The sequence below is a fragment of the Callithrix jacchus genome, chromosome 14 (assembly GCF_049354715.1).
Source record: "Callithrix jacchus isolate 240 chromosome 14, calJac240_pri, whole genome shotgun sequence".
In the NCBI taxonomy this organism is placed as follows: domain Eukaryota; kingdom Metazoa; phylum Chordata; class Mammalia; order Primates; family Cebidae; genus Callithrix; species Callithrix jacchus.
The window spans coordinates 56025215-56052296 of record NC_133515.1 but is presented as its reverse complement, the minus strand read 5'-3'; the positions used below and the strand labels follow the sequence as shown (position 1 = coordinate 56052296).

General features: G+C 37.1%; 1 protein-coding gene and 1 long non-coding RNA gene across 8 annotated transcripts in view; both read left to right on the top strand.

The window, feature by feature from the left end:
• Nucleotides 1-396: 396 nt before the first annotated feature.
• LOC118147141 (uncharacterized) lies at nucleotides 397-7564 on the top strand. The gene is made up of 4 exons (XR_004733292.3): nucleotides 397-483; nucleotides 810-1163; nucleotides 4561-4663; nucleotides 7451-7564. It is a non-coding gene; the product is annotated as an uncharacterized LOC118147141 (long non-coding RNA).
• Nucleotides 7565-14211: 6647 nt separating this feature from the next.
• VRK2 (VRK serine/threonine kinase 2) overlaps nucleotides 14212-27082 on the top strand; it is a 103990-nt gene continuing 91119 nt past the window's right edge. For 2 of the 7 annotated variants that reach the window (XM_035272514.3, XM_078349290.1), the window contains exons 1-2: nucleotides 14212-14381; nucleotides 16802-16942. In XM_035272514.3, the coding sequence (XP_035128405.3) occupies nucleotides 14309-14381; nucleotides 16802-16942 (214 nt within the window). In that variant the 5' untranslated portion in view covers nucleotides 14212-14308. Of the gene's footprint in view, nucleotides 14382-14446; nucleotides 15753-16801; nucleotides 16943-27082 lie in introns of those variants that run through there. The other 5 variants (XM_002757737.7, XM_078349291.1, XM_017964316.4 and 2 more) reach the window with 4 other exon arrangements.

Here is a 27082-nt window from a genome sequence, read left to right as displayed (position 1 = left end):
TGGCAGAAAAGGGAAGGGAGTCCTCTGTATTCCCTTTTGTTGGGGCCCTAATACTGTTCATGAGAGCTCCACCCTTATGAGCTGTTCTTCCAAAGGTCCCACCTGCAAATACTGTAGTTCTCTGGTTGACCTTGGACTGACACAGTTCTCCATCCTTTCTCAATTATACTTCTCAAAAGTAACTATAGAATGTGCTGGCAATGCCAGATCTTGAGATGAAGGGGAGCTAGCTGGGACAGCTCAGGTTCTGTTCTAGTCTCCCCTCCTCTAGAATAGAAAGGGATGTCCTTCAGTGCTTTAGCTCAGCATCTCATGTGACATCACAGGATGAAACACAGGACTGGCTGCTTTTCACATTCCCTCTGCTAATGTGCAAGTGAGACATGCATAGTTGAGATTCCATCCACCCCAGCCAGCTTTCCTGAGCCTTGGGAAACTGGCTCACCATGAATCCTAGCTTCTGTTGTCTCTTGCTGCCTATCTGTAAGTAGCAAATCTGCTTCATGTAATTTGTTGTGTGTGAGTGTTCTGTCTCACCAGACTCAGATAAGTTGGTAACCAGTGCACAGTGAACCTGCTTTACAAATACCATCACATATCATCACACTGGGTGTTAGGATTTAACATATGAATTTTGGGGGGACCCAGACACTCAGTCTATAGCATATGTGTTCTGACATTTATGTATTTGAAAATATCTCTATGTTTGCTTTCATGCATAAGGATAACTTGACTGTGTTTTGAATTTTTAAGCACCATCATTTTGTTTACAACTCTGTGGTTGACACTCCTTTCTTTCTCTCATTTAGTGTCATAAAGAAGAATATTTGAAGCTCTACAAATATGTTGCTTTACATGGCAAAAGGACTGTGCAGATATGAGTGCATTAAGGATCTTGAGATAGAAATATTATCCTGGATTATCTGGGTGGGCACAATGTAATCACGAGAGGCTTTCTAAGAAGGAAGAAGGAAGGTCTGAGACAGAAAAACAGGAAGAAGCTGTAACGTTGGCTTTGAAGATAAAAGATAGGGACACAAGTCAAGGAATGCAGGTAGTCTCTAGAAGCTCGAAAAGTCAAAGAAATGAATTCTCCCCTAGAGTCTGAAGAAGGAACACAGCTCTGCCAGCGTCTTGATTTTAGGATTTCTGACCTCCAAACTGTAAGAGAATTAATTTATATTGTATAAGACACTAAGCTTTTTGTAATTTGTTAATCGACTATAGTAAATTAATACATGCTATCTTTAAAAAAAATCCTCTTTAGTTGTTATTTACATTTATATGAGTCAAAATGTTTCTAGAAGGATTTTCTGTTTATTGCAGCTAAATAATTAAAAATAAATTATTTTTAATAGAAGGCAGGTTTGATTCTTTGAAGAAGGAATATAGTCTAAATTATAGGATCTTTTCTGAAATATAATGGTTTTCCCCAGTTTGGTCAGCCACAGAGAGCTATCCGTGCTTTCCTTGTCTTGTTTTGTGGCTAAAAAGAAATAGACTTGGTTTCTGTTAACCTGATATAATTTCCTACTAGCATATATATTGTCTAGATCAACTCTTTCCTTTGTTATAGAAATAAAATAACTCAAGCTCCCATGCAATGTGAGTATGGATGATCTAATCGCTTCCCAAATAATTTCTGAGAATCCTAGGTAGGTGCTTACAAATTTTAATAATGACTTGCCACCTCTCACTACGAATCATTCTCTACTTAATAGCTAGTCTTAAAATATAGATGATATCATATTATTTTATTATTTAAGGAAGAGTGGGCTACTTATTTTACTTAGGAAAAGGTCAAAAATATTTAATTCATACATTTCAGTATGGTCTGGTCTTTGCCTACCTTTCAGAATCATTTTCTGCTATCACCTCTCGCTGTTGTTGTTTTGGAGACTTACCAAATTTCTTCTCACCTCAGGACCTTTGTGTATGTCCTTTTCTCTATGAAATGTTCTACCTTTCCCACTTTGCTACCAATTCCGCATCTGTCAGGTCTCAAGTGTTACTCCCTCACAGTGTTACTCCCATGATCCTGCCTGACTGCTAAAATCGGCTCCTCCTGTTATGGCTCCTAATAGAATCCTATAGTTTTTCTCAGTGATTAACAGCTGTTCTTTCTACAAGGCTCTAAGTTTTAAGAAGGCAGGGATGGTTTCTTTTATTACATTCTCTTCAATCAAGCTCCAAGAATATTTGAGTGAGTGAATGAATCTGGTTTGCTATTTCTGGCCATTCCATCTTACCCTCTGTTCCAGTCCATCAACTTACCTTGGCCTTAGAGCATGATCACCATCTCTCATCATTGTTCTTCACTCCTCAAGGCAGTGCTAAAGGAAGGCTTGCAGAGGTTTTTTTTTAAAAAAACTTCATTTATTCCTTCAAAATATTTATTGAACATCTGTATACTATGTACTATTCTAAATGCTTGGTGGTTCGCTCTTGGTGTGGGGACAAGGTTCAATGGTGCCAGGTCATTGCCCCATGAAGCCTTGCATGCATAGATATAGTCCAAATTTTTCAGTCAACATAAATGAGGCTGTGCTCCTGAAGACATGATGCCTGAGATTTATCTTTAGCCCTAATACCTCCAAATCTCAAGGTGTAGTGGTATTAATCAGTTAATATGCTCTCTACTATCTTATGGGTACATTGCTTTTCTAGAAGAGGATGCTTGACATGGGTACTCCATGCCTTCCTTCAGTATGATCCTATCTGTACTACTTTTAACAGAAATGTCCCCACAGTTTCCTGCATATTGTCAGTATTCATCTTTCCTTTCTGTTGCTACTGTGGAATTTTTTTCCTCCTTCCCCCTTAAAAACATTATATTGGATATTTCAATGGAAATAGGGGAGCAGGGAGATAAACATCTGCTCTTATCATTAAATTACCCAGAAGTTTTCAAAGATTTTTTTCATCAGTCTATGGTCTCCTTACTCTCTGTTTTGCCTATTATCTATTTATTAGTTTATTTTTGTTATGAGTAGGAATTGGATTCCAGGAAAGTATTATGTACATTAAAAACTCAAGAGTATCTATGTAGCATGAATTATTCTGTAACAGATTGTCCAGACAGCTTCAGAGGAAGATTTCATGACTCGAGCAACATTTGCATTTCATAGTTGATTGAGTAGCCTTGTGAAATGAATCAGCACTGTCATAAATACTTCACACTATTGACTCCCTCCAATATATTGACATTTGAATGTTCATTACCCTTATCCAATCAATTCAGCATTGCTAACTTTACTTCTAGGGAAGAAGGTTTTTGTAGCCTTTTTCTCCATTACTTGGAAGAAAAGGAGAGAGAAAGCTCCATGATGTATGAAAGGGCAGCAGAATTCTGTTTTATAAGTGAATTGAAGTGGCATCAGATGGGACCCAACCACATATGTGTGAAAATATGAAATAAGAAAATGTGGATAATATTTGGGTATAAAACTAGATTACTATGTAAAAAAAAAAAACACTGTCCTCAAAATGGAGTTGTTCTTCTGAACTATATAAATGGGGAATAATCTTAGAAGAAAGAATTTCCATGACTAGTTAGGGTTGTTATCCATTAAAAAGACTTCATAAGAGTGGCTTATAAGTATCCTCTTAAATATCCTAGAAAAAGAGTAATTTTTTTAACGTGTCTGAGACGACTAAATAAGCATGGTCTTTTCAGAACCGAGATTAACATAATATGTCATTAATTTTATCCAATTGCTTACTGAAGTGTTCCCAATTATATGACCTTTTTTTCTCACCTAATATATGTGGTAGATAGGAAGTAGAACAGAAACAGTATTATATATTCTTTTCCACCAGAAAAGGAAGTATTTTTGATAAAGTAATATCACTTTTGGCTTCCTATATTGCAAAAAAAGGAATATATATTTCTTTAAACTATAAAGTATCTACTTTCTATGTAGTACTAAATTATCTTCCCTTAGGACCTTTTTAAAAAAATGGATGTGATGAAGGGACAGTGGGCAAATCATTAGTTTCATTTTATGGAAATAACAAACATGAATTTTTCTTTGTTGTATTAAGTAAAAACTGTCAGAGGTCTAAAATAAAGCATTAATCTACTCTAACTCCTTGTATTCTGTATGCTGATGTAACCCAATGTAATCTGTATGGTGTATGCCTTCCACACCCTTTTCTATGTTCAAATTAATATATATTTGTATATACAGAAATAATATGTAAGACCAAGGAAAGTAAATATAGTTTAGAATTACAATTAAAAAAATATGGTATTGGCTAAAGAACAGACCTTTCTCATATATCACTCTATATTCTGTGTGGTTATCACACATGAGCAGTTAGTATTAGCCTCCTGCTCAAGTCTCCAGTGATTTTCTATTGTCTATAGTAGTGATGTCCAACATAACTCTATAATGATGGAAGTATTTTATAATCTATATCGTCCAACAGGGTAGCCACGAGCTGCATGTGGCTAATGTGCACTTGAAACATAACTCATGAAATTGTGGTACTGAATTTTTTATTTTGCTTAATTAATTAATTTTATTTATTTATTTATTCATTCATTCATTTATTTAGGACAGAGTTGCACTCTGTTGGCCAGTGTGGATTGTAGTGGTGCAGTCACTACTCACTGTGGTCTTGACCTCCCGGATTCAAGCCATCCTCCCACCTCAGACTCGTGAGTAGCTGAAACTTTATGCATGCACCACCATGCCCAGCTAATTTTTGTATTTTTGTAGAGATGGGGTCTCATCATGTTTCCCAACCTCATCTCCAACTCCTCAGCTCAGGCAATCCTCCTGCCTTAGCCTTCCAAAGTGCTGAGATTACAGGCATGAGTCACCTCTCCCGGTGTCTTGATTCATTTGCATGTAAATGGTCACAGGTATTTCGTGACTACTGTATTATGAAGCAAAGGTCTATAATGTGAAGGCTAAACTCTTTATCACTCAAGGTCTTGTATAATTTTAGCTCAGACAAACTAAGCTCAAGAGCCACAGGTCCTAAAAATGAAATCTGAAAGAACTTAGATTATGTTTATTTTCTCTGGGAAAGAGGGAAGGTAGGGTGAGGGGCTCAGAGGTAGGATTTGACTCTTGTTCCATAAACAACTGCATGTGTACAATGGAAAGCTTAAAGTAAAAAGCTGTTTGCCAAAGACACAGAAACAAAATCCCCCATTTTTCGAATGAGTGTTTTAAAAGATGTGGGCCAATATCTTCCTACTCAAGAGTATTCCCAGGATTGAGAAAATTGAGGACGTACAATCATATCTAAGGAGATATTTACTATGCTAGGTCTTTGCCATCTTCTCATTTAAACCTTATAATACTCCTATAATATGTCTCCCTTTTTTTTGCCATTAAAGAAACTGTTTTCAGAAAATGATCAAAAAACTGAATAGAAAAATTGGTAAAGCTATGAACAAAAAACTAATTTTCCAAAGTACAAATGCCTAATAAGCAAGTGAGAAGTTTCTGAACCTTACTAGTAATCAGAGAAATAAAAATTAAAGCAACATAATAATTTGTCATCTCATTGAGAAAATATAAAATTCTGAAAAACAGGCAGTGTAGAAAGTATTCATTCAACAAACATAAATCTTATTGCTTGCTACATGCCAATATAAGAATTAGAATATGACACACCCAAAATATGCCACTTCCGTATACGGATAATTTTAAGGTGAAAGCAATTGAGGAGCAGCATTGATATGGTTTGGCTCTGTGTCCCCACCCAAATCTCACCTCAAATTGTAATCATCATGTGCTGAGGGAGAGGCCTGGTGGCAGGTGATTGGATCCTGGGGGTGGTTTTCCCTCATGCTGTTCTTATAGTAGTGAGTGACTTCTTCCTAAATCCAATGGTTTTATAAGTGGCAGTTTCCCCAGCTCTCTCTCTTTACTGCTGCCTTACGAAAAAGGTACTTGCTTCTCCTTTGCCTTCCACCATAATTATAAGTTTCTTGAGGCCTCCCCAGCCATGCTAAACGGTGAGTCAATTAAACAGCTTTCCTTTATAAACTACCCAGTCTCGGATATTTCTTAATAGCAGTGTGAAAAAGGACTAATATGAGCACACACAAGGAGAACTTTCTGGCCTCCTCCTTTCTGCCTGACAGTGTTGTATAAATTTCCCTTTGTAAAGGCAACATAGATTTCCACTTGTAAAAGTGTTTTCCACTACAGCACCATAAGGAGGAGAATTATTCTTATCTGCCTAACGAAATTGATTAAACGAGTCTTGTCTACCCTAGATTTCCTAGTCACTGTTCCACAGTTTACTGCCTCTAGGAGCCTTCATTTCTTTTGTCTAGTCACTTCTTCAAAATATATTTATACTTTTTTCCTGTTAATCTGCCTTTTGTCAATTTAATATGCAAGCCCCAACCACACAACCTTCAGCCAGTACTATAGGTGCTGATTAAATAAGACTGATTAAATCTCTGCTTTCTTGTTAATTCGGAACAAAATTTAAAATGCCTAATTATTCCTCTAAAGAAAAATGGTTAAATGATGATACAACTACACTATGGAATCTTAGAAAACATGTACAACTAGAATATGATAAAATATTTATATATTGATGTAGGTTGCAGAAGCCACAGTACTATTAGTTGTTAAAAATCAAGATGTGAAACAAGTAATTATCTGATTTACGTAAAAATAAAACAATTTTAAGAGCTATTATACAACCTGCATCATCCTGGCCAGTTTATACCCTCATTTTTAAAAGATCCTCAGCATAGGATCATATTCCAAGAAACAACTCTCCTGCAGCCAAAGATAACTGAAAGCAATGTGCATCCTTATTGCACTTCCTCAGAACATTGCCAAAAGGGGAAGTACATTTAACTCTTAAAAATGCTCTTTTTATTTCTCTTTCAGTCTCAGTTATCTCAGAGCAGCTGTTCTCCCCCAAAACTCTCATATTCCTCTCTCCTTATTCCCTAAAAATTTCTCCTACATCCGACAGGATTGAATTCTTGTCTTTTCTGTTTCTCTTCTAGCCTTCTTTATTATTTTTCTCCCTAGCATTTCTTTTTATTTCAATATGAATTCCCTGGCTTCCTGAGATCACACCTTGTCTTTCCCCAAATCTTTACCCCAATAAGCATATGAAAGTGACTAATTGTTTAAGGATAGGAGGATCATGACACATGACTGGAGAGGGGGACAATTTTGTTATACTATTAATTTAAAAAAGCAGAATAAAAATGTTATATACATGCAATTTGAGTACAACTGTGGAAAGCATATAACCTAAAACCTTTTACATGATAAAAACTAAAATACTGAAAGAAAATGCACTAAAATGTTAACAGAGATTATTTTTAAATTGTTTTTCTATGGGAGATTTATTCCTCTATAATTACTTCTTGATATTTTCTTTAATATTTATTATAAGCATGCATTTTATGATTTAATTATAGTTTTTTTTGTTTTTGTGTTTTTTTTTGAGACAGTCTTGCTCTGTTGCTCAGACTGGAGTACAGTGTTGTGATCATAGCTCACTGCAGCCTCAATCTCCCAGGCTCCCAATCCTTCCACCTCAGCCTCCTGAGTAGCTGGGAATACAGGTAGGCACTACCACACCTGGCTAATTTTTTTTACTTTTTATTAATAATTTTTGGTAGAGACAGTGTCTTGCTATGTTGCCGAGGTAAGGATATATTTGATAATAAATGGATTTAAATATTAGTATATCTTAAGAAATTTGATAATTGTGTATATCTCAGCTGGAATCTGTTTTTTTTTTGCTCATTTCTAGATCCAGAGATATCTGAGTCTATTTGCCTGAAATAACAAGGAATCTTCAGTGAGTTAACTCAATATAACAGGTAAGAGAAGTCAGGAAGACTAGGTTTATTCAATAACTTTTCTGATATCTAAAGGACAATAAATCTGAATATAACATCTTTCACTTGTTGTGTACATTAGCTCCCAACTGCATGGTTAGGTCCTGAAATTGGCAGTGAGACTTAGAAGAAAACCTAAATGTATTAATAATATAATGTAAATACACTGTTTACATTAAAACATTGGTTACCTTAAACATTGGTTAGCCCCTACAGTGGAAGTAGTAAAGCAGTAAGAGAAATTGTGACCCAAACGGACAGGAGAAACCTTGCTTCTGTGTGGACCATAAGTTGATTTAAGTGTCTTAAGGGCTCCAGAAAACCCAGGTCCATTTTGATGCCTTGCAAGCTACAGAGTGTCAGGGATAGAGCAGTGTGGAAGAAGGCAGCTAGCAACATTAGCCAGGTACTTCCACCTAGTTTGTTAGGTAAACTATGGCTGAACAGTAGATATCAACCAAAGGGTTCAGAGAAAATGATGGAGCAGATATGAGATAGTCTTTGGGAATGGCCAAAAATATTTGGGGAATAGAAGGTTCTTTCAAGTCCCTTAGAGGATGTTATTGCAGTTGAATGAAAGGAGAGCCTAAAATCTGTTTCTTACCTCTCCTCCGAGTGTATCATCAACTCTATTCTTATTGAATATTCAGCTTCTGCTTAAAAATCATTCAGCCAGCTCCTCTTCCTCCTTATCCAGCTCATGTTTTTGGTTACTGCAGGCATGTTAATTGGGGGAAAAAAGGATGTAGAATGTAAATATAGTCTTATGATTAACCTTTTATGGTGCTTGTATTTGGGGGAATTGACAGGCTAAGAATCATACCACTTTTGGCTAGTCAATATTTGGTTTACTGCATACAATTATTTGAGAGAGAATTTGATATATATTTGTATTTAGATTGTTTGGCATCAGGGCTCTACAAATTGATATTCTTAAAAAAATTTTATTGAACCTTTTGACTATAAATGAAAAATGAAATTCTAAGCCCCTTAACTAACTGAATGGACTCCTCTTTTCAGCCAAGGGCATTCCAAAGTTAACTGGAAACACCAATTCAGATCATGATGGAAATGGGTGGTTAGGTATGCCTTATTATACCTTCCTCCTTTTAAATTCCCGTACAACTGACCAGCATTAATATTAAAGCACAGACCTTAAGACTGGCAAGACAGTCTCTTTGTAGCAATAAGATACCAACATGACAGATAGCAGGCCCTGAAGAAATTGAAGTATTTTACCCCCAAATATATTTCTTTGATATGTTTTGAAATGGCCCTGCAAACTTTCTCTTGTGGAGAAAATCTACATTCTGTAGAGAATCCCCTTCCCTTTCCAAGTCTTTTTCCTGATCCAGGAGAGAATTAACTAAGAATCTGGCATCTTTTTAAGTCTGATAAGAAACATTTACAGTCCATTCTCTCTGAAGCCTGCTACCTGGAGGCTCCATTAGTAAACTAATACCCTTGGTCTCCATAACCCCTTATCTTAACCCAGATATTCCTTTCTGTTGATTCCAGATCTTTAGATAAACTCAGAAACTCTTTGAATCCACCCATGACCTGGAACCTTCCACCCCTCTTTCAAGCTGTTGGGCCTTTCCAGACTGAACCAATGTATATTTTACAAGTATTGATTGATGTCTTCTGTCTCCCTAAAACATATAAAACCAAACTGTAGCCCAACCATCTTGAACACATGTTCTTAGAACCTCCTGAGGCTATATCCTGGGCATATCCTTAACCTTGGCAAAACAAACTTCCAAATTGATTGAGACTTAGATACTTTCGGTTTACATGACATACTGACATGACATTTTAAATTATTTTTAATATTCGAATCCTTCATTTATATAGAAAAATGAGAATTATGTAATTTGGACGATTAAGTTTTTACTTTGTAATGATCTTATATGTAAAGAATGCAGAGGACACAGAAATTTGGTCTGATTGTATATCTGATTACTTGGAATTCCATTTACCTGAATTCTACTATTTTCAAAATTTCTATGTCAGGAATTGCTTAGCTGTTTAGAGATTGTGAGTTTGAGTGCAAATGGCCCCTGACTTTATAAAACAAAAAACTAGCTCTTCTTTGGCAGGCAAAATGCTTCTACTGATGTGATCTCCTTATCTCACTTTAAATAACAAAAATTGGCTTTTTCTGAATGTTTTGTCTATGCACTTTAATTGATTTGAAATGATATTGGCCTTGCAAAGTATGCTCACTAAATGGTTGGGTATTTCTTTTTCTTTTTAACCAATGTAGGCATTTTACAGCACCTGGTTTTTTGAAAAGCAGAATCCATGCCATACCTACAAGTTGGCATACAGCCAAGAAAGTCCTTGTGTGTGTGTGTGTGTGTGTGTGTGTGTGTGTGTGGTGAATCATTCACAGCCTGTAAGATCTATCAAAATAGCTTTGTTTGAAAACCTTGTTTTCCCCGTATTTTTTTCTGATGACTCACACTTCAGTGCTTTCATGTCTAGATTCTCTTTTCTTTCTTGTTTCTCATCATGTTCATTCAGAAGATGTTCTTTCACTAGTTCCAAAATTTGTATTTCTATATTCTGTCAGTTTTCATCTTGAAACATACACACAGCAATATGCTCTGAATCATAAAATTCTGCATTAAATCCCAACACTTAAAGAAAACACATATTCTCAATATAGGTTTACCTGCTCTTCTGTTGCCATTTTTATTTAGTACAAATTTATTAATATTTAAAAATCACTGGCACTTAAGAAACTTGAATATTTTACTCTTAGGAAGATTTTGGCTGCAAGAAACATAAAAACCAATGCTAGGTGGTTTGAATGATAAGAATACTTAACACCTTATGGATGAATACGAAAATATGGTGGTTCAGGATTAGCTGAATTAGTAGTTCAATAATGGCTTCAAAGACTCAGGATCTTCCCATGTTTCTCTTTTGCCATTCTTTTAAATCTATTTTATTGAGGCATAATTTATATAAAATTCAATTTTAAGTGTATAAATAGAGGAATTTTGACAAATGTATGATAATATATCTACTACCACAATAAAGAGATTTAACATTTGCAACATTTCAGCTCTTTGCAGTCAAGCCCAGCTCTTCAATTTTGAATAAATGATTACATTGTATATATTCTGTTGTGTCTTTTTCTTTCACATAGAATCATGCTTTTGAGATTCATCCAGCTTGTTGACTGTACTGGTACTTTGCTCCTTTTTATTGCTGAGTGATAATCCATTATATGGTAGATAATTTGTTTCTTCATTTACCAGTTGATGATGGAAATTTATTTCCAGTTTTTGGCTATTACATATGAAACGGCTCTAAAGATTCCCCTACAAGTCTTTGTGTGGACACAGGTTTCAATTTATCTTGGGTAAATATGCAAATACTGGGTTGTATGTTAATTACATGTTTGACATTATAAAGACCTGCCAAACTGTTTTCCAAAGTGGCTATACCATCAACAGCAATATAAGAGAGTTCCAAGTTGTTCCAAATCCTTATTAACACTTTGTAACTTAATAGTATTTTTTGAAGAGCAAAAGGTTTTAATTTTGATGTGGTTAAATTGTCAATTTCTTCTTTTAAGGTTTCCAGCTTTTAAATTTTTTGTTCCTTATAAGTACACAGATTCAAAGATTTCAGATTTTCTGCTAGGTTTTCTCTAAAAAGTTTTAGATTTAGATCTTGTATTTACATTTAGCTGTATGATCAGTTTCAAGTTAATTTTTACATGAGGTATGAATTAGGGCTGAGGTTTTTGTCTTTCTTCTTTTTCTTTCTTTTTTTTTTTTTTGAGACAGAGTCTCTCTCTTTTGCCCAGGTTGGAGTGCAGTGGCGCAATCTCGGCTCACTGCAATCTCATCTCAATGCAATCTCCACCTCCTGGGTTCAAGTGGTTCTCCTGTCTCAGCCTCCCTAGAAGCTGGGACTACAGGTGTTTGCCACCACTCATGGCTAATTTCTTTTTTGTATTTTTAGTAGAGGCAGGGTTTCACTGTGTTAGCCAGGATGGTCTTGATCTCCTGACCTCGTGATCTGCCCACCTTGGCCTCCCGAAGCGCTGGGATTACAGGCATGAACCACTGCGCCCAGCCTCTTTCTTTTTTTGTATATGTGGATGTCTAGCTGTTCTAACATCATTTGTTGAGTATCCTACCATTCCTGGGGTTTTAGGTTTGTACTTTCTCTGACCTTCATGGTCACACAATGACTGTAGCCATTTTAAGCATCACATTACATATTATATCTTTCAAGAATGTGTTCAGGAAACTTTTTTCACCTCTTATTACCTAGGTTCAACACATGTTTATTTTGTACTGTCTAAACCAATCATTGAAATGGGAATGGAGTCACCATGATTCATTTATTCATTCAACAAGGAAATGGTTGTCTATATCTTTTCTAGGGGTTAGGGATACAGTAGTAATGAAAACAAGCAAAAATCTTGCCTGACCTCACGAAACATACAATTTACTGAAAAAACTGTCTTGTCAAAATAAATAATAAATTGTATAATATATTGCTGTATAGCAGTAAGTACTAGGGGGAAATACAGGGAAAGAGGCTATGAAATATTGTTGGGTGGGTTGAAATTTAAGATAGGATTGGTTCAGGAAAGTTATCACCTAATTGACTTTTAAATAAAGACCTAAAGAAAGTGATGGAGTAGGCCATACAAATACGAGGTTGAAGAGTGGTCCAGGTGGCAGGAAATGTGCAAAGTTCTTGAGAACAGCAGGCCACTGTAGTTGAAGAGAGTAATAGGAGATTGGGGAGTGGGGGTGCATAATAGGTAGATCACTGTTGTTTTTTACCAGTGGCAAGTTTGGCAAAATTTGTTAATGTTCGGGGACATTTTGGTTGTCATAACTTGTGTGGGAGGGAGTGCTGGGGAGACTAGGAATACTGCTAAATATCCTACAACGCACAGGATATTCAGCAGTATCCTCTCAATCCTCCTCCTTCTATAACCCCAACAAAGAATTATCCAGGCTGTCAGTAGTGCCCAGGTGGAGAAATGCTGTTTAAGGTCATAGAGAAGATTGGCTAGTAGTGAGTAAGTTGGAATGACACTGAATTATTTTAAGCTCAGGAAGTATTTAAGTTTTAAGGACCATGTGGCTATTTGTTTTGAAAAGACTAAAGGGGCAAGAGGGTATACAACATTTAGGAGGGTATTACAATTACCTAGGGAAAATATGGTTTGAGCCAGAATGCCAGTAAGGGTGCTAAGTGATTGATGCTGAGTGTATTTTGAAGGTTGAGCAAACAGGATTTACTAACACACGGGATACATATATACCTATAGGGAGAGAGAGGAACCACCTATAAGTAATCTGCTGTGGCTGGTACTGAAGTTGTGTCTTCCCAAAAGGGACCTGGGGAAGTGGTGGAAAGCTGAACAAATTTGGAAAGGAGGAAAGAGTACCCAATATGGATATTAGGATCGGTAACCAATTGCATCTGTTACATCTATATCTTACGGAAACAAGAATGAACACTGTTGGGCCAGTAAATGTCTGCAGGGCACAATTATTCTATAGACTAAGTTTTTAAAAAAATACTTTTTGTTTGTTTTTAGAAACGTCTTCTCATGCCATCTTTCATTTTGGTGATAGTTTGAAAGATGTAGGAGGTCCCAATTCCTTAATCTATCAAAGTCATTAAATGGCTCCAATTTTCCTTTCAGTATTTTCATCCCAACCAATTATTGGTGGTTCCTATGTAGAATGCTGACGTATTGTTTAATAACCTTTTTCTAAGCATTTGTTTGGTCTAGTGTAAAATATAAGCTTACTATGAGTCTTCCTGGCCCCCCTCCCCAACCCGCCACCCCAAGATGGAGTTTCACTCTTGTTGCCCAGGCTGGAGTGCAATGGCACAATCTCAGCTCACTGCAACCTCTGCCTCCCTGGTTCAAGTGCTTCTCCTGCCTCAGCCTCCTGAGTAGCTGGGATTACAGGCGTCCACCTCCACGCCTGGCTATTTTTGTGTATTTTTAGTAGAGACGAGGTTTCGCCACCTTGGCCAGGCTGGTCTCGAACTCCTGACCTTAGATGATCCACGAACCTCCGCCTCCCAAAGAGCTGGGGATTACAGGCGTGAGCCACCGCGCCTGGCCATTATGAATCTTTATATATTCGAAAAGTGCTTAATAAAGTCCTCACATCATAATCTTATAAACAACCTTATAATCTAATAACTAGGATTATTTCCATTTCAAAGACATATAACCTGAAGTTTGTAATTACGTTGTTAAAATTATCCAACGATTAATGGCAGAAATAGGTCCTGAACCAACATGCCTTTGAGAATTTAAAGGCGGGGAGTTACAGGTCCCGGTAAGTGGAATCTTCGCTAGTACCACTAGTTGCTCGGCGAGAGCTCGGTAAGGACTGGCCATTTGGAAGCTCGTAGTACTCAGGTCATGACACGGGAGACCTAACACTCCTACACAAATCCATGTCCTGGTTATTTCGTCCCAAACTGGTGTGGCTGCGGCACTTCGTCCAGACGCTGGCGGGCCAGGGTGGAGGTAATGACACAGCTCCCATTCCCCATGTAGCCGCGCCCTCTCCTTCCCCTGGGCGTCTCCAGGGCGTGGACAGGCCGCTGGAAGGAACCGGCTGCGGCCTGTGCGAGGCTCCGCAGGCCGCTGCAGTACGAGGCCGACACAGCTGGAGAGAAGTTACAAAGGCCCTACCGCGGGCCTGCTGGAGTGCTGGGCACGCCTACCCGCGGGATTGCAGGCCCGGGGGCCCCGCCTGGTGCTGAGAGGCAGGCAGGAGGTGGCGCACGCTACCCCGCGGCGGAGGACAGTGAAGCCCGGTCAGTTTCTTGGTCAGTGGTCCTAGGTGGGAGGCTGCACCCCCGCACTTCCGCACTTCAGCGCCCAGCTCTCCGCTTGTAGTGCCCTAGCCGCGGCCCCACTCGGGGAAGGGCTGCGGTCGGGGTGAGGCGCCTGGGCTCCAGGCCGCGTCCCAGCCCCCGGCCCTCAGCCCCGGCTCAGGCAGGGTCGCTGCTTCCTCGTTTCGTTCCTGGCTTTTTCTCCGCTTGGAGTGAGAACTAGGAGTCTCCAACTCCCGTTTGCCAAAAGCGGGATCCCAGGTGTTAGCGGAAAAGAGGGTGGGGTTTGTCTTTTTGCCGGTGCAGAGAGAACTTGGGGCGGGAAGTTAGTTCGCTGCGCGGTAGTGGGGGCCGGGGGATGGCGGGGGGTCTCTGGTGCGCCAAGGACTGACAGACGGGGCAGCTGAGCGGCGCTGCTCTCATTGATAGACGCAGGGTCAGGGGCCGCCGCGGGGATGGAGGTCAGCCCTGGCTTATGTTAACCTCTTGGTACCAGTTTGCCCGGAAGCTCGTGTTGAGGACTTCATCTTAGCCCCGGAAGGCACCCAGAAGCTGAAGGGACACCGTGACAGGGACTGGCCCTGAGAGGAGGCTGTCGCTTCCCCGAGCAGATGAACTTGGGACCCGCCCCCAGGATGTGAATTTCATAGGGTCTCCTTTCTCGCCTCAAGTCCTGATGCCACTGTCTTGCCCCAAAGTGTGTTTATCCTCTTGATTATTAAGAATTACTGCCTTAATCAGTAGTTTACACTTCGAAGACTTTAAGTTTTAAATCAGCAAATCTGTACTAGGCACCAGCATCTATAACGCACTGGTTAAGGAAAACCTCTACAAAAACTTTTCCTATTTTATAATACAATCAATGCTCTAGGCTCGGTTCACCATCCAAATTCCTAGCTTCCCTTGTGTGCTTATCAGGAGGAGGACAGGTGAATATTGTTAAAGATACAAGCAGCGACTCTACCCTGGACGTCGCTGCTTAGTAAAAAAGCAGGGCATTGGATTAAGTGAAGGAGGAAAAGCCTGTTAAAGGAAAAACAGACACTTTCTCTTACAGAAGGTAAGATTACATAAAGAAAACTTCACACTTACGTATATATGTTTATAGTTAACTTTCATATCAAAAGCCCTTAATAGTTTTTACAAATTCTTCAGAAATACTCAGAGGACCATGGTTACCTTTTCAGGCATATATGCTAGCGCATATATATATATATTTCCCCTAAGAAATTTTCTCTTTTAACTCAAAATCTCCCATTGAGAAATTTGATAACCCATGTACAATTAGTTGATTAAAGTTGCATGGCTATACTGTGGAGATTATGCTTTTGTTGGTGGTGGTACAGCCGTAATCTGCAAGGTAGTAATCTCTGGGTACCTTCCTAGGGCTAAGATGAAGTCCTCAATGCAAGTTTTATGTCAAATCTCTCATCACATTTCACTGTGATGAACTGAGAAGGAGAGAGTATGAAGACAAAATGCTGAGAATATTTTGGCAGCCTGGGAACTACACAATGGTCTAGTATTCTGCTAAATTATATATCCATAAAAATCCCTGGCTCATTTAACAAACGTTTACTGAATACCTCCTCGGTGTCATATGCTTTGCTTGGTGGTGGTGATGTCCATTGCCATTGTCTGTCTTCCCAATCCGATTCTGTGTTCTTTTCTAGGGCTGAAGATCCTCTCATTTTTAACACTTCACATTCTCAATGAAAGCAATAATTCCATGTATATGAAATGTATTTTCTTTTTTCATTGGAAATTGTTAATTTCTTGTTTCTTAAGGTTTATCCTGCACTGTTAATATGTGCTATAGACCTCCGAAATGAATTTTGGAAATGTATTAAATGACATTTGATTGTTTCTGTTTTTTTTTGTTTTTTTTTTAATATCAGTACCTCTTAGATCTCAGTATTGTAATGTATGTGAATTTCTAATTTGAATATAATGTGTGGACTTTTCCAAACTGAATTAACTTTAGAATCCTAATTTCTGGGAACCTGGGAAAGTTCCCATTGAAAACATTTTGGGAAATGTATTTTAACTCTATAAAGAGTTTTGTTTGTTTTTATTTTTACCCATTTATCTCACCCCTTCTGCCAACAGAAGTGATGCCACCAAGAAGAAATGAGAAATACAAACTTCCTATTCCACTTCCAGAAGGCAAGGTTCTGGACGATATGGAAGGCAATCAGTGGGTACTGGGCCAGAAGATTGGCTCTGGAGGATTTGGATTGATATATTTGGGTAAAGTAGAACCTTAAATTACCAATTATTCTTATATCTGTGACTGTAATTACTTGGTGATATTTTAAAAATGGAAATGTGGAATTCATATGTGTACTTTATTAAAATTTATGATTTTAAGTAAAAATATAGTACAGTGTCTAGTCTAGGTTCAAGGCATGACTGTCCCACTCCTTGTCCATGTTTTTCTAAATAACTCTTAGAAGTCTTTTAAGAGCATAATTATACAATCTGCCAGACAAAATTCTAATGTTTTTTTTTCTGAGAGCTTGTGAGAAACCACAACTGTACACATAAAAACACTTTCTGTTTCTGAATCTTAATCATTAATATTTAGGCAACACAAGGGTCTAGTCAATTCTTCACTGGGCTCTGCTGGAGAATTCATAGATAAAACTTAAGGCATCTATTCTGTGGAGTGAATTAATTTTTTTCTTGTGCATCTAGAGTGGTCCTAGAGATGTGCCATTCTTGGGATAATTGAGAAAATAAATACTTAATTATTTTCTGTGTTCTGTGGTATAGGTAAGGAACCATGGGTCAGGTAGGCTTTTACATTGTATTTAAGCATTTAAAAATTACACTGAACTTTAATGGATCATTGAAGGCTATCTTAAATCTGTTTGGAATGAGGAAGAGATATCCATTAAAAGATTGATGAATAAAATAAGGAAAATATTAGCAATTTTAAAAAATATGCTCTCAAGGATAAATTCTCCTAAATGTACTGACTGAGATCACATCTATTTCTATAGGAGTTTAAGGAGTTGATAAAATACTTCCTTGGAGGGAATCTTGGTTCTCATCAAATATTTCCAGACAAACATGCTTTATGAATCCTGAAAGATAAAGATCCTCTTCTGATAAAATTAAGATTGTAGTTTTGAATGAAGGAATGAAATTTGGTCAATAAGTAGCTGCTTATTAGTTACTTCACTGTCTAATCTGCTAGGAGAGACAAAATCAGCACAAAAAATTGAATGGGCCAAGTAAAGGACAGTTACCTCATTTAGAGGGTTTGAACTTGTTTGAAAACAATGCTATGATTATTAAGTGCTAGAGTGACATAGTGAGTGACATAGGCAACACTGTTCAATAGAAATGTAATACGAGTTGCATATGTACTTTAAAATTTTCTAGGAGCCACATTAAAACTCATTAAAGAAACAGGTGAAATTATTTTAATAATATAATCCAGCATATCAAAAATATTTCAATATGTTTTCAACATAAACGAATGAAATATTTTACTTATTTTAATGAAAGTCTTCAAAATCCAAGGTATATCTAGTCTCAAGAGCCCAGTTACCATATGTAGCTCGTGTGCTCAGTAACCACATGTGGCTGCTGTATAGAATAGTGCGAATAAAGGCTATGTGAGAATAAGCATTGTGAGAATAAGCGTTGTTTGAAACTTAGTGAATTCTCTTTTACAGCAAAGAGTTAAGATCTCTAGTAAATTGTCTTGACTCAAGGTCAGAGATATGGTGTTGAATAAATTATTTCTGACGTGGCTGAGCTATGGCCTTGGATTCCAGGGCTTACCACTTTTTGTTTTCTAATGTTTGTGTTATTTGAGTAATTTCAAAGAACTAGAGAAAAGCATTGATTGTGATAATCTTATTCCTTTTCTCTTTTTGAAATGTAAATATATGTTTTTAAATTCAAGTGAATGTTTAAGATTAAAGCCTATGTCTGTATACATGTATGTATCTATGTGTACACAGTCACTACTTGTTACTGTTATGATAAGGGAATATATTTGCATAGACATGTGACTTATTCCTATTCAAACACTGAAAAAACTGCTTCTTTCAATCTAAGTACAGTGTCACGTATTTTTACTTTCTATTTTTTTAAGATGGAGTCTTGCTCTATTTCCCAGGCCAGAGTGCAGTGGTTCCATCTCGGCCCTCTGCAACCTCCACCTCCCAGGTTCAAGCAATTCTCATGCCTCAGCTTCCAGGGTAGCTGGGACTATAGGTGCCTGCCACCACGCCTGGCTAATTTTTGTATTTTTAGTAGAAATGAGGTTTTGCCATATTAGCCAGGCTTGTCTCAAACTTCTGACCACAGGTGATCTGCTCGTGTCAGCCTCCCAAAGTGCTGGGGTTACAGACATGAGCCACCGTGCCCAGCCTACTTTTTTTTTAATTACCAAAATAATACTCTTTGTCTTACAATATATTTTGGGTTCAGTATGTAATGGAACATTCTCCATTATCTGAACTTTAGAACTTAGACCCTAGGAAGATTAGCAAGTACACAGCACTGGGGAAAGACTTTAAAGAAATATTTAGCTATTTTCAGAAAAAAGACTGATACTTCAGAATTTATAATAAAGATATATGGTCCAAATGTTGTAACTTTTCCATTAAAAGTGATACTAATGAATCAGAATCTGTTTAACTTCACTAAACTTAGTTTTTCCTATTTTCAAAGCTATATATACAAAACAGTATGAAATTACATCATGTTTTTACATTTTACCATGGTTCTCATCACTTCCCCTATATAAATGAAGAGAAGAAACAGTACAATTCCAATTTTCCTGAATACCTTTGTGTTCAGCAACATTGATTTCAGGTATTCTTTCCAGATACCCTGTTTGAGCAGACACTTGATCAGCATTTGCTGCCTAAGGCTGAGAAAAAGCTAGCCGCTCTGCCTAGCTCATTGTGCATGTAAACTGTCCTCTAGCTTTGAGATCAATAGCCAGGGCCTTTCGGTAATCAGCAGCTTACAGTTAAGGGGAAGGGGCAGAGAAGTTTGCTATTTACTCTTGACTTGGAGAAATAATGTGCCTGTAGCATTAATAAAATGTAAGAGTGAAAAGTCTGAATACAAGAAGAAAGTCAAGGTTCTTTCTTTGTATATGAAAAGAGAAGGGGAGGAAAGAGGAAGAAGCGAAACTGGTGTAGGGGATTGGGAAAAATTGCAGTCATTTTAGTATTAAATAAGTAAAAAAGTGTTTTAAACTTCAGGAAGGAGAGACAAGTGAGGGTTAGAATTTAACTTTAATGCTAGGTATAACATAGAACCAAGTAAATTAAGGGAGAGTTGCATAAATAATAGCAGGGGTTTTGGCATTAGGCATATCTGACCTGAATCCTGACCTGATTGAGCCACTTATTCACCTAGTTACTTGATCCTTTGGGTTGTTTCTATTCTGCATTATTGCGATAATAGTAATTATAAGGAAAGTTAAATGAGATTTTTTTAAGAAACTTGGTAAGCATTTAATAAATGTAACTTATTTACCTAGACTTTCCCATTCTTAATATTGGTGCCATAGTGGGGCCAGGCACAGTGATTCATGCCTGTAATCCTAGCATTTTGGGAGGCCCAGGCAGGTGGATTTCCTGAGCTCAAGAGTTTGAGACCAGCCTGGGCAACATGGTGAAACCCCATCTCTACTAAAATACAAAAAAATTAGCTGGTTGTGGTAGCATGTGCCTGTAGTCCTAGCTACTTGGGAGGCTGAGGCACGAGAATTGCTAGAACCTGAGATGCAGCGGTTTAGTGAGCCAAGATCGTGCCACTGCACTCCAGCCTGTGTGACAGAGTGAGACTCTGTCTCAAAAAACAAAAAAATGCTGTCATAGTGGATTAAGATGGTGACAAAATTCACTCCATTGGAAGGGTGGATTTTCTATTTATTTTACTATGGATTTTGGTGGATTCAACTACTAGTGTGGTAAAACTGAGAACATAGAGAAAATGTCAGCAGAAGACTTTATGACATTTTAGTTACTGATAAAAGCTCCCCCTAAAATTTGCTGTAGTAGCCAAAAGTTTTCATATAAGCTGTGTCTTATCTGCCTCAGATATGAAAGCTATTGGTTTTAGAAATTATTCAGAATTGAGAAGAACAGAATTACAGGATAAACTTTATGCACATTCTTTTGAAGGCTGATTGTATAAGTAAAAATAGATATGATTTATCTGTAGAAGTTTTAGTTTTTGAAGGTGAGCATGGTGATGACCATTTAGCATCTTTGGAGTGTCAAACACAGAATAGATGTTCCACAGTTTCTTGCCTGAGAAATTGAGACTGAGATTGGAGTACTTAACCCACACAAGCTGGTTTGCTTTGTTCTCTTTCATAATTATAGACATCACTCTTAACTTTAGTCTACCCCTAGAGATTAGTATTTTTAGTCACCAGGAAAGTTGAAACAAGGTAACGATCTTGACATCTAGAAGAATGTGCACATGCTTTATTGACAAGACATCAATAGCAATATCTTTTATGAAGAATAACACATTATTATAACTAAAATTAACTGTTATAAAGCCTGAAAATCAGATCATTTAGCCATGGACAGATGTTTAAATTTTATCCAAGTGACTTCCAGACATTTTTGGATCATGCTGTCAGATGAGCCTAATTTCATACTTTAGAAACATAGAAGGAATCTATTGTTGGGATAGATTTTTAGAAATTCTCAAAGTTTAACTCATTTATTTTACTGATAAGGAAACATTTATATTTAAAACAAGTATAATCTACATACACAGTTTTTTTTTTACTTCTTCATAAAATAAACCATATTTTACTTTCTCTATAAATAGTGAGCTGTAATAGATTGATTTTAAGGTATGCAGAATAAAGTTCAGAAGAGCCCAATGATAATGTAGCAACAAGGTAATGTATTGGAACACATATTACTTCATTACATATTACATTCTTACATGTTATTTTCGTAGTGTTTTGTAGAGAGAGCTTTGAGATAAATAGTCTTATTTGACACAATGCAGTATTATGTTGCCACTGCAATTGTTATTAGGCAGTTTTGGAAATGATACTGAGGGAGTAAAGAGAAGAATGTAATAAATGTGAAAATGAGGATAGTTTATACTAGAAACTATAGTGTTTATGATAAATTAGTTCCCAGGAGGTGTAGATAAGCGGTAATATAAACGCAAAACTAGAAGGGGATCACTTGGAATTTTATAAATTTAGTACACTTGTTGGACTTGCAGACAATAAATAAAAGTCCCTACAAGATGTACTTTAATTTTGTATGTATATTTAAATTTTGAGTTTTTAAAGAGCAGTACATAATTACCTATCAGTTGAGAAATCTAGGTGTTTAAGAAAGTTTGGGTTCCTTCCATAAAAAGTGAGACTTATAAGACTTGGCCTTTGCTTGGCTTTTTCATTTCTTTAAAATCAATTTTGAAGAATATTTTATATTATAGTTCTTCTTCATTTTCAGCATTTTACTGTCAAATTCTTGTGCCTTAAGGAAAAATTTAGAAACTACTCTGTTCTTCAGTGCATTTATATGTCTCTTCCACTGCACCTGTTACTATCTTGTAACTGTTTACCGTGGTCAAGGTTTTTTTTAATTTGAAACCTATTGCTTTGGGGAAATTTCTTCTTCCTGAAATGAGCTCACCTCTATTGCCACACAATAAAAGAATTCTCAGCTTTTAAGAGCTTCTGGCTTCCTTATGAAATATGGATAGACTTCTGCTTCTGAAGTGTTTCAGTTTTTTTTTCTTTAGATAAGGAAGAAGAAGAATAAATAGTATGAGGTGTGTTTCTTCTTTTAAGACAGGAATATCTATAAGATAAATGAGAAGAAAATTAAGAAACTTTAAAGCTCTAAATGAGAGAGCTCATTAGAAATTAGCAACTTGGATGATGAAAATTTGTTCATCATCTACACTTAAAGGCACTTATGGATTTTATACTGCTTAGATACTTGATTTTGTAATTAGTATTTCTTTAGTATGTTTGTTCCTGATAGCTCCATTACATGGACTGAGTTATTCCTGAACACCCTATTGTATTCTCCTGAAAAAATATTCTAGGAGAAAAGATAGGAAACTCAGCAGTCATTTCAAGATAATTGTTGAGGACTTCCCTTCTTTCTTTTAAAAGCGTGGCCTTTTGTTAGCCAGGTGGATTTATCTTTTCTTTAACATCTTCAATCAAGTAATACTTGAGGGAAATATATTGTAGAAAGTTATCCATTGAAGGCCAGAAACATCTACAGATGCAATGTGATCCCAAGCAATGAAGCATGTGGCCCTTCATTGGCATTATATGATAACAGGAGGATCTTCTGGCAGAAGAACTGACTTTTGCTGCGTTCTGCATGCTGCCCCTCCAAACCCATCTTTGATTGGCACCTATGCCCTATTGAAACTGGCATCACACCTTCTGAATGGGCACAGTGCCAGGCTAGCAGATGGGTATGGGCAAAAGCATGCCAGAAACCCAGTATGTGAATCAAGTTTAAGTATCAGGGGCCCAAATTCCCATCCAGGGATATAAAAACTGCAGTCTGTTGAGAGCTTTTTGTGCTTAAGGTTAAAGGACATGCCATTTCTACTCCAGCGTAGAAGTTGATTAATTTTGAAAGTCAAACAGGAGCTCCTGTGGTTGTGTCAGGCAAAATCCTATCTTTGGTGAATGTGAATTACTACTTCATGTAGGGAAGAGAAAGTATTGTAATGAAGTTTCCAATGAGAGTTACTCTCCTGCAAGTGCCTCCAGCACTTAAGCAGCATGCATTCAGTGGAGATGAATATTTCTATTCTCCAGCAGAGCCAGGTGCAATCAAAGCCAGATCTTCAACCTGCTGCAATAAAGAACCCTAAATTTAGAAAGGGCAGGCAAAGTTTAGAAGAACTCCTTGGTGGAAGGCAGCTCTTTTCACTATGAGCTGATGAAGCTCCACAAAATTGTATGAAGGACATGAAGGGAAAACTCCAAATAAAAGACCTTCAGAAAATTTCATCCTGAAACCGAAAGATTTTTAACAAACCGAAGGAAAAAGTTTAGTTCTTTCTCCTCAATGCAGAAAATCTTCTGAGTTTTCTATCAATAAAAACTTAGTTAACCAAAATGTTAGAACCAACTTAATGCATAAGTAACAAAACTTTCTATTTTTACATTTATTTCATTGCATGTCTATCATGTATATAAACTTTGCTTCTTGAATAATGGATTTTGCATAAAATTGAGTTCTAAACATCATATTTCCTTCTGATTGTCTCACACCCACTATAGAACTCCCCTCCCCCACCCCCTGAAAGAGGGCACTCTTCCTTCTGATCACTTTAATCGTATTTTCTAAATGCTCTAAAATTTACAGGAATGCCTGTAAGACCAGCTGTGGCCAAGAGAAGCTTTTCCTAATCGCCTTATAGCCGTTGCTTTTGCTTTTTCACTGTGTAAACTTTATCTATGGAACAGATTCCATGAGACCGTTGTGAATACTTCAACGTATTCAAAACATATAACTGCCACAAATTAAACTACTAAAACTAAAGCTGGTGCATTGTAACTGCCAAGTAAAACTGGCACGTCCCTCTGTCAGACTGCAGGAGAGTGTGCCATACAGTCCTCGGAAAACACAATTCATCCAGAAGCACTCTTGTCACTTGCTCTGATATTAAACCAGAGAAAGTGACATTAATTAAAGAAGTGACATGAGCCAACAAAGGCAATGAATTCTCAGCTTTGGCTTATGTGCAGACCTTAATCCAACCTGTTCTGCTTAGGTATTGTGGCTATTTCTGAAGAGTAAGTAACTAGTGTGGCTACTTTCACCCCACCTCCTCTCATCTCCCATTCTGGAACACATTTTTCAGGAACTAACATTTTATATCCAGGGTTGGACTGGTGAATTGGTACACTGATAGTCATTGCAGGGCTTCCCAGAATAGTAGTGTGGTGGCATGTGATGCTTTTATTGTACTTGGTAACAGTGTGAGATGTATAACTAGAGGTAGAGGAGAGTTGGTTTAACAAAAAGGCAAGCAACAGCTAAACAGAGTACCTAGACTTGGTAGACTGGAAGTGAGGAGGGTCTGCTGCTGTGGCTGATTGTGGAAACAATGGCGGTTGGTAGGCTTATGAAAACTCCGACATGCTAAAGAGGCACGCTGGGGAGTGCTCATAACTTCTCTCTCTCTTTCTTTATTCCCATGGTTTGCTTTCATACAGTGCTCACCTCATTATTTCAGATGGTCACTATTTCATATACTGTCTTTCTAACCTGTTTTCCCCCATCTTCTGTGGACACAGGCACTACATTATAAACTCCTTACAGGCAGTCACTCACAGTGCTTAATATGGCCTTGCATGTGATAGTTCTTTAAAAATGATTTGTTAAATTAACTCTAGAACTGTTCTATTATGGAAAATCATTTTCCCAATATATAGGTGGTCTGAGACAAAATTCCAGGCTCTATCCTATATGTGATCTGTGTGTAAGGCACAGTACTTTCAGACTTAGAGGAAATCTTGTATCTTTTGGGGAGTTTGAGGGGAGAAAAGTATGTGTTTATATTCTTTGCAAGTATATTTTTAAAATACAAGAAGCTGGGTACTTAATCCATAGATTGTAGAATTTATTGTGAAGAGTCTACTCTGTTAATGTATAGTATGGTGAGGGGGCTAAAAAATGGACATTGTGTTAAGACAAAACAGTTTTCTCTTTTTAATGAACCCGTTCTTTTGAGTAGTATTTAATTGAAGTAGACCTAATAGCAAGTATAAACTTTTGTGGGGAAAAGCATGATATTTACTATTAATGGATAGACTTACAGGCATATAACATCCATAAGAAATCAACTTTTCAAAGAATGTAAACACAATATTAACAGACAATAAATTATTGGGATTTATTTTAATCCAAGTCTGTGAAAGGTTTGATTAAGGGTTTTATACATAGTCAGAAGCTTTTGTTATGGTTTCTGGGCAGGGGTATTTTGAGATCGGGAATTTTCTATCCACATAATTAGTCATGAGGTTTAATGTACATTTTTTTATATCAGGCAGACAATGTCTTCAAAGAGACAGCAGTGCTGCAAAGGAGCAAGAAAAGAAGGCCAAAGTTGACACACAGAGAGGCAAAACAGTGTAGGAAAAATCAACACGTTTTGCAAAATCAATCATTGAAAATGTGTCAGCATTCAGGAGACTGTCTTTAATTTGCAATCCAAGTGAAATAGAGTATTTAAATATGAGAGGCAGTATTATTGAGCCCAGCATGCCTGCTACCACTTGTTTGACTAGCTCAGAATAGAACACTGAGAGGCAAGGGCTCAAAGTTAAATGAACATTTATACATTTTAAAATCAAATGAAAGATTCAGAGTATATTCATGAATTAACTTTTTTTCAAAACCTTAAATTTAATCAGCTGGAATTACTTTAAAAGTGTCATTCTATTTAACTTTTGGGAATGATGAATTTGCCTTTTAATAGGGATGCTGTATTTTATCATGAAGATGAAACAAACTGTCTTTTGTTAATTATTCCCCAGAGACAGTGGCCATTTTTCTCTCTCCAACGCTTAGTGTAGAGTAAAGGCAGCTTCCCGCAAATTCATTTTAAGCCAGAGCAATCAGAAGCTTCAACATGTATGAGAGGCGCATAGAGAACATAGCTTCCATTTCAGGTATTCTAAGTGCCACCTAATGAACTTCTTAGAGGTAATGTTACCAAAGCCTCACTGATGAGGCCATGAACGTAGAATACAGAAAAGTAAAAAAGAATAAAAGAAGAGTCTGGTAGAGTAGCAGATGTGTTAAACGTGTCTATAGTATCTGATAAACGCTGGGACTAGTTTTTGAATTCTTTTTTTAGGAAATTATCTTTATTATCAACTACTAAAATCTTTCACTTAGTGTGTGCCAAGCTCTGTGTTTAGTTCATTGCATGAATTATTTCATCGAATCCTCTCAGCAGCTTACTAAGGAAAACATTGGGGCCTAAAGAGGATATGTAAATTGCCTCCTGGCCACAATTTAAAAAATCGCCTCTTCTGCATTTGAACTCGGGTCTCTGCCCTACTGATGTCCCTTGTCAAAGAACCCTTTGAATTTATTGCTAGCCAGATAAAATAGTAGCAAATGGCATGCTTATGACAAGCTCATTTCTAAAGTAACAGCAAAATATGTAATTGATAGTATTGGCAGCTAATTTAAGAAATCTGTTAGAGATGATGCTAATAATGGTGTCATTTTCATTCAGATTGACAACTGAAGGCATAGAGCATCAGTGATATGTTTTTGATATTATTAAGATCTCAAAATCTGTGAAAGAACATCTGATATTTATAGTAAACCTAATGTTAGGCACTGGAAAAATTACATTAAAAATGTACCATACCTC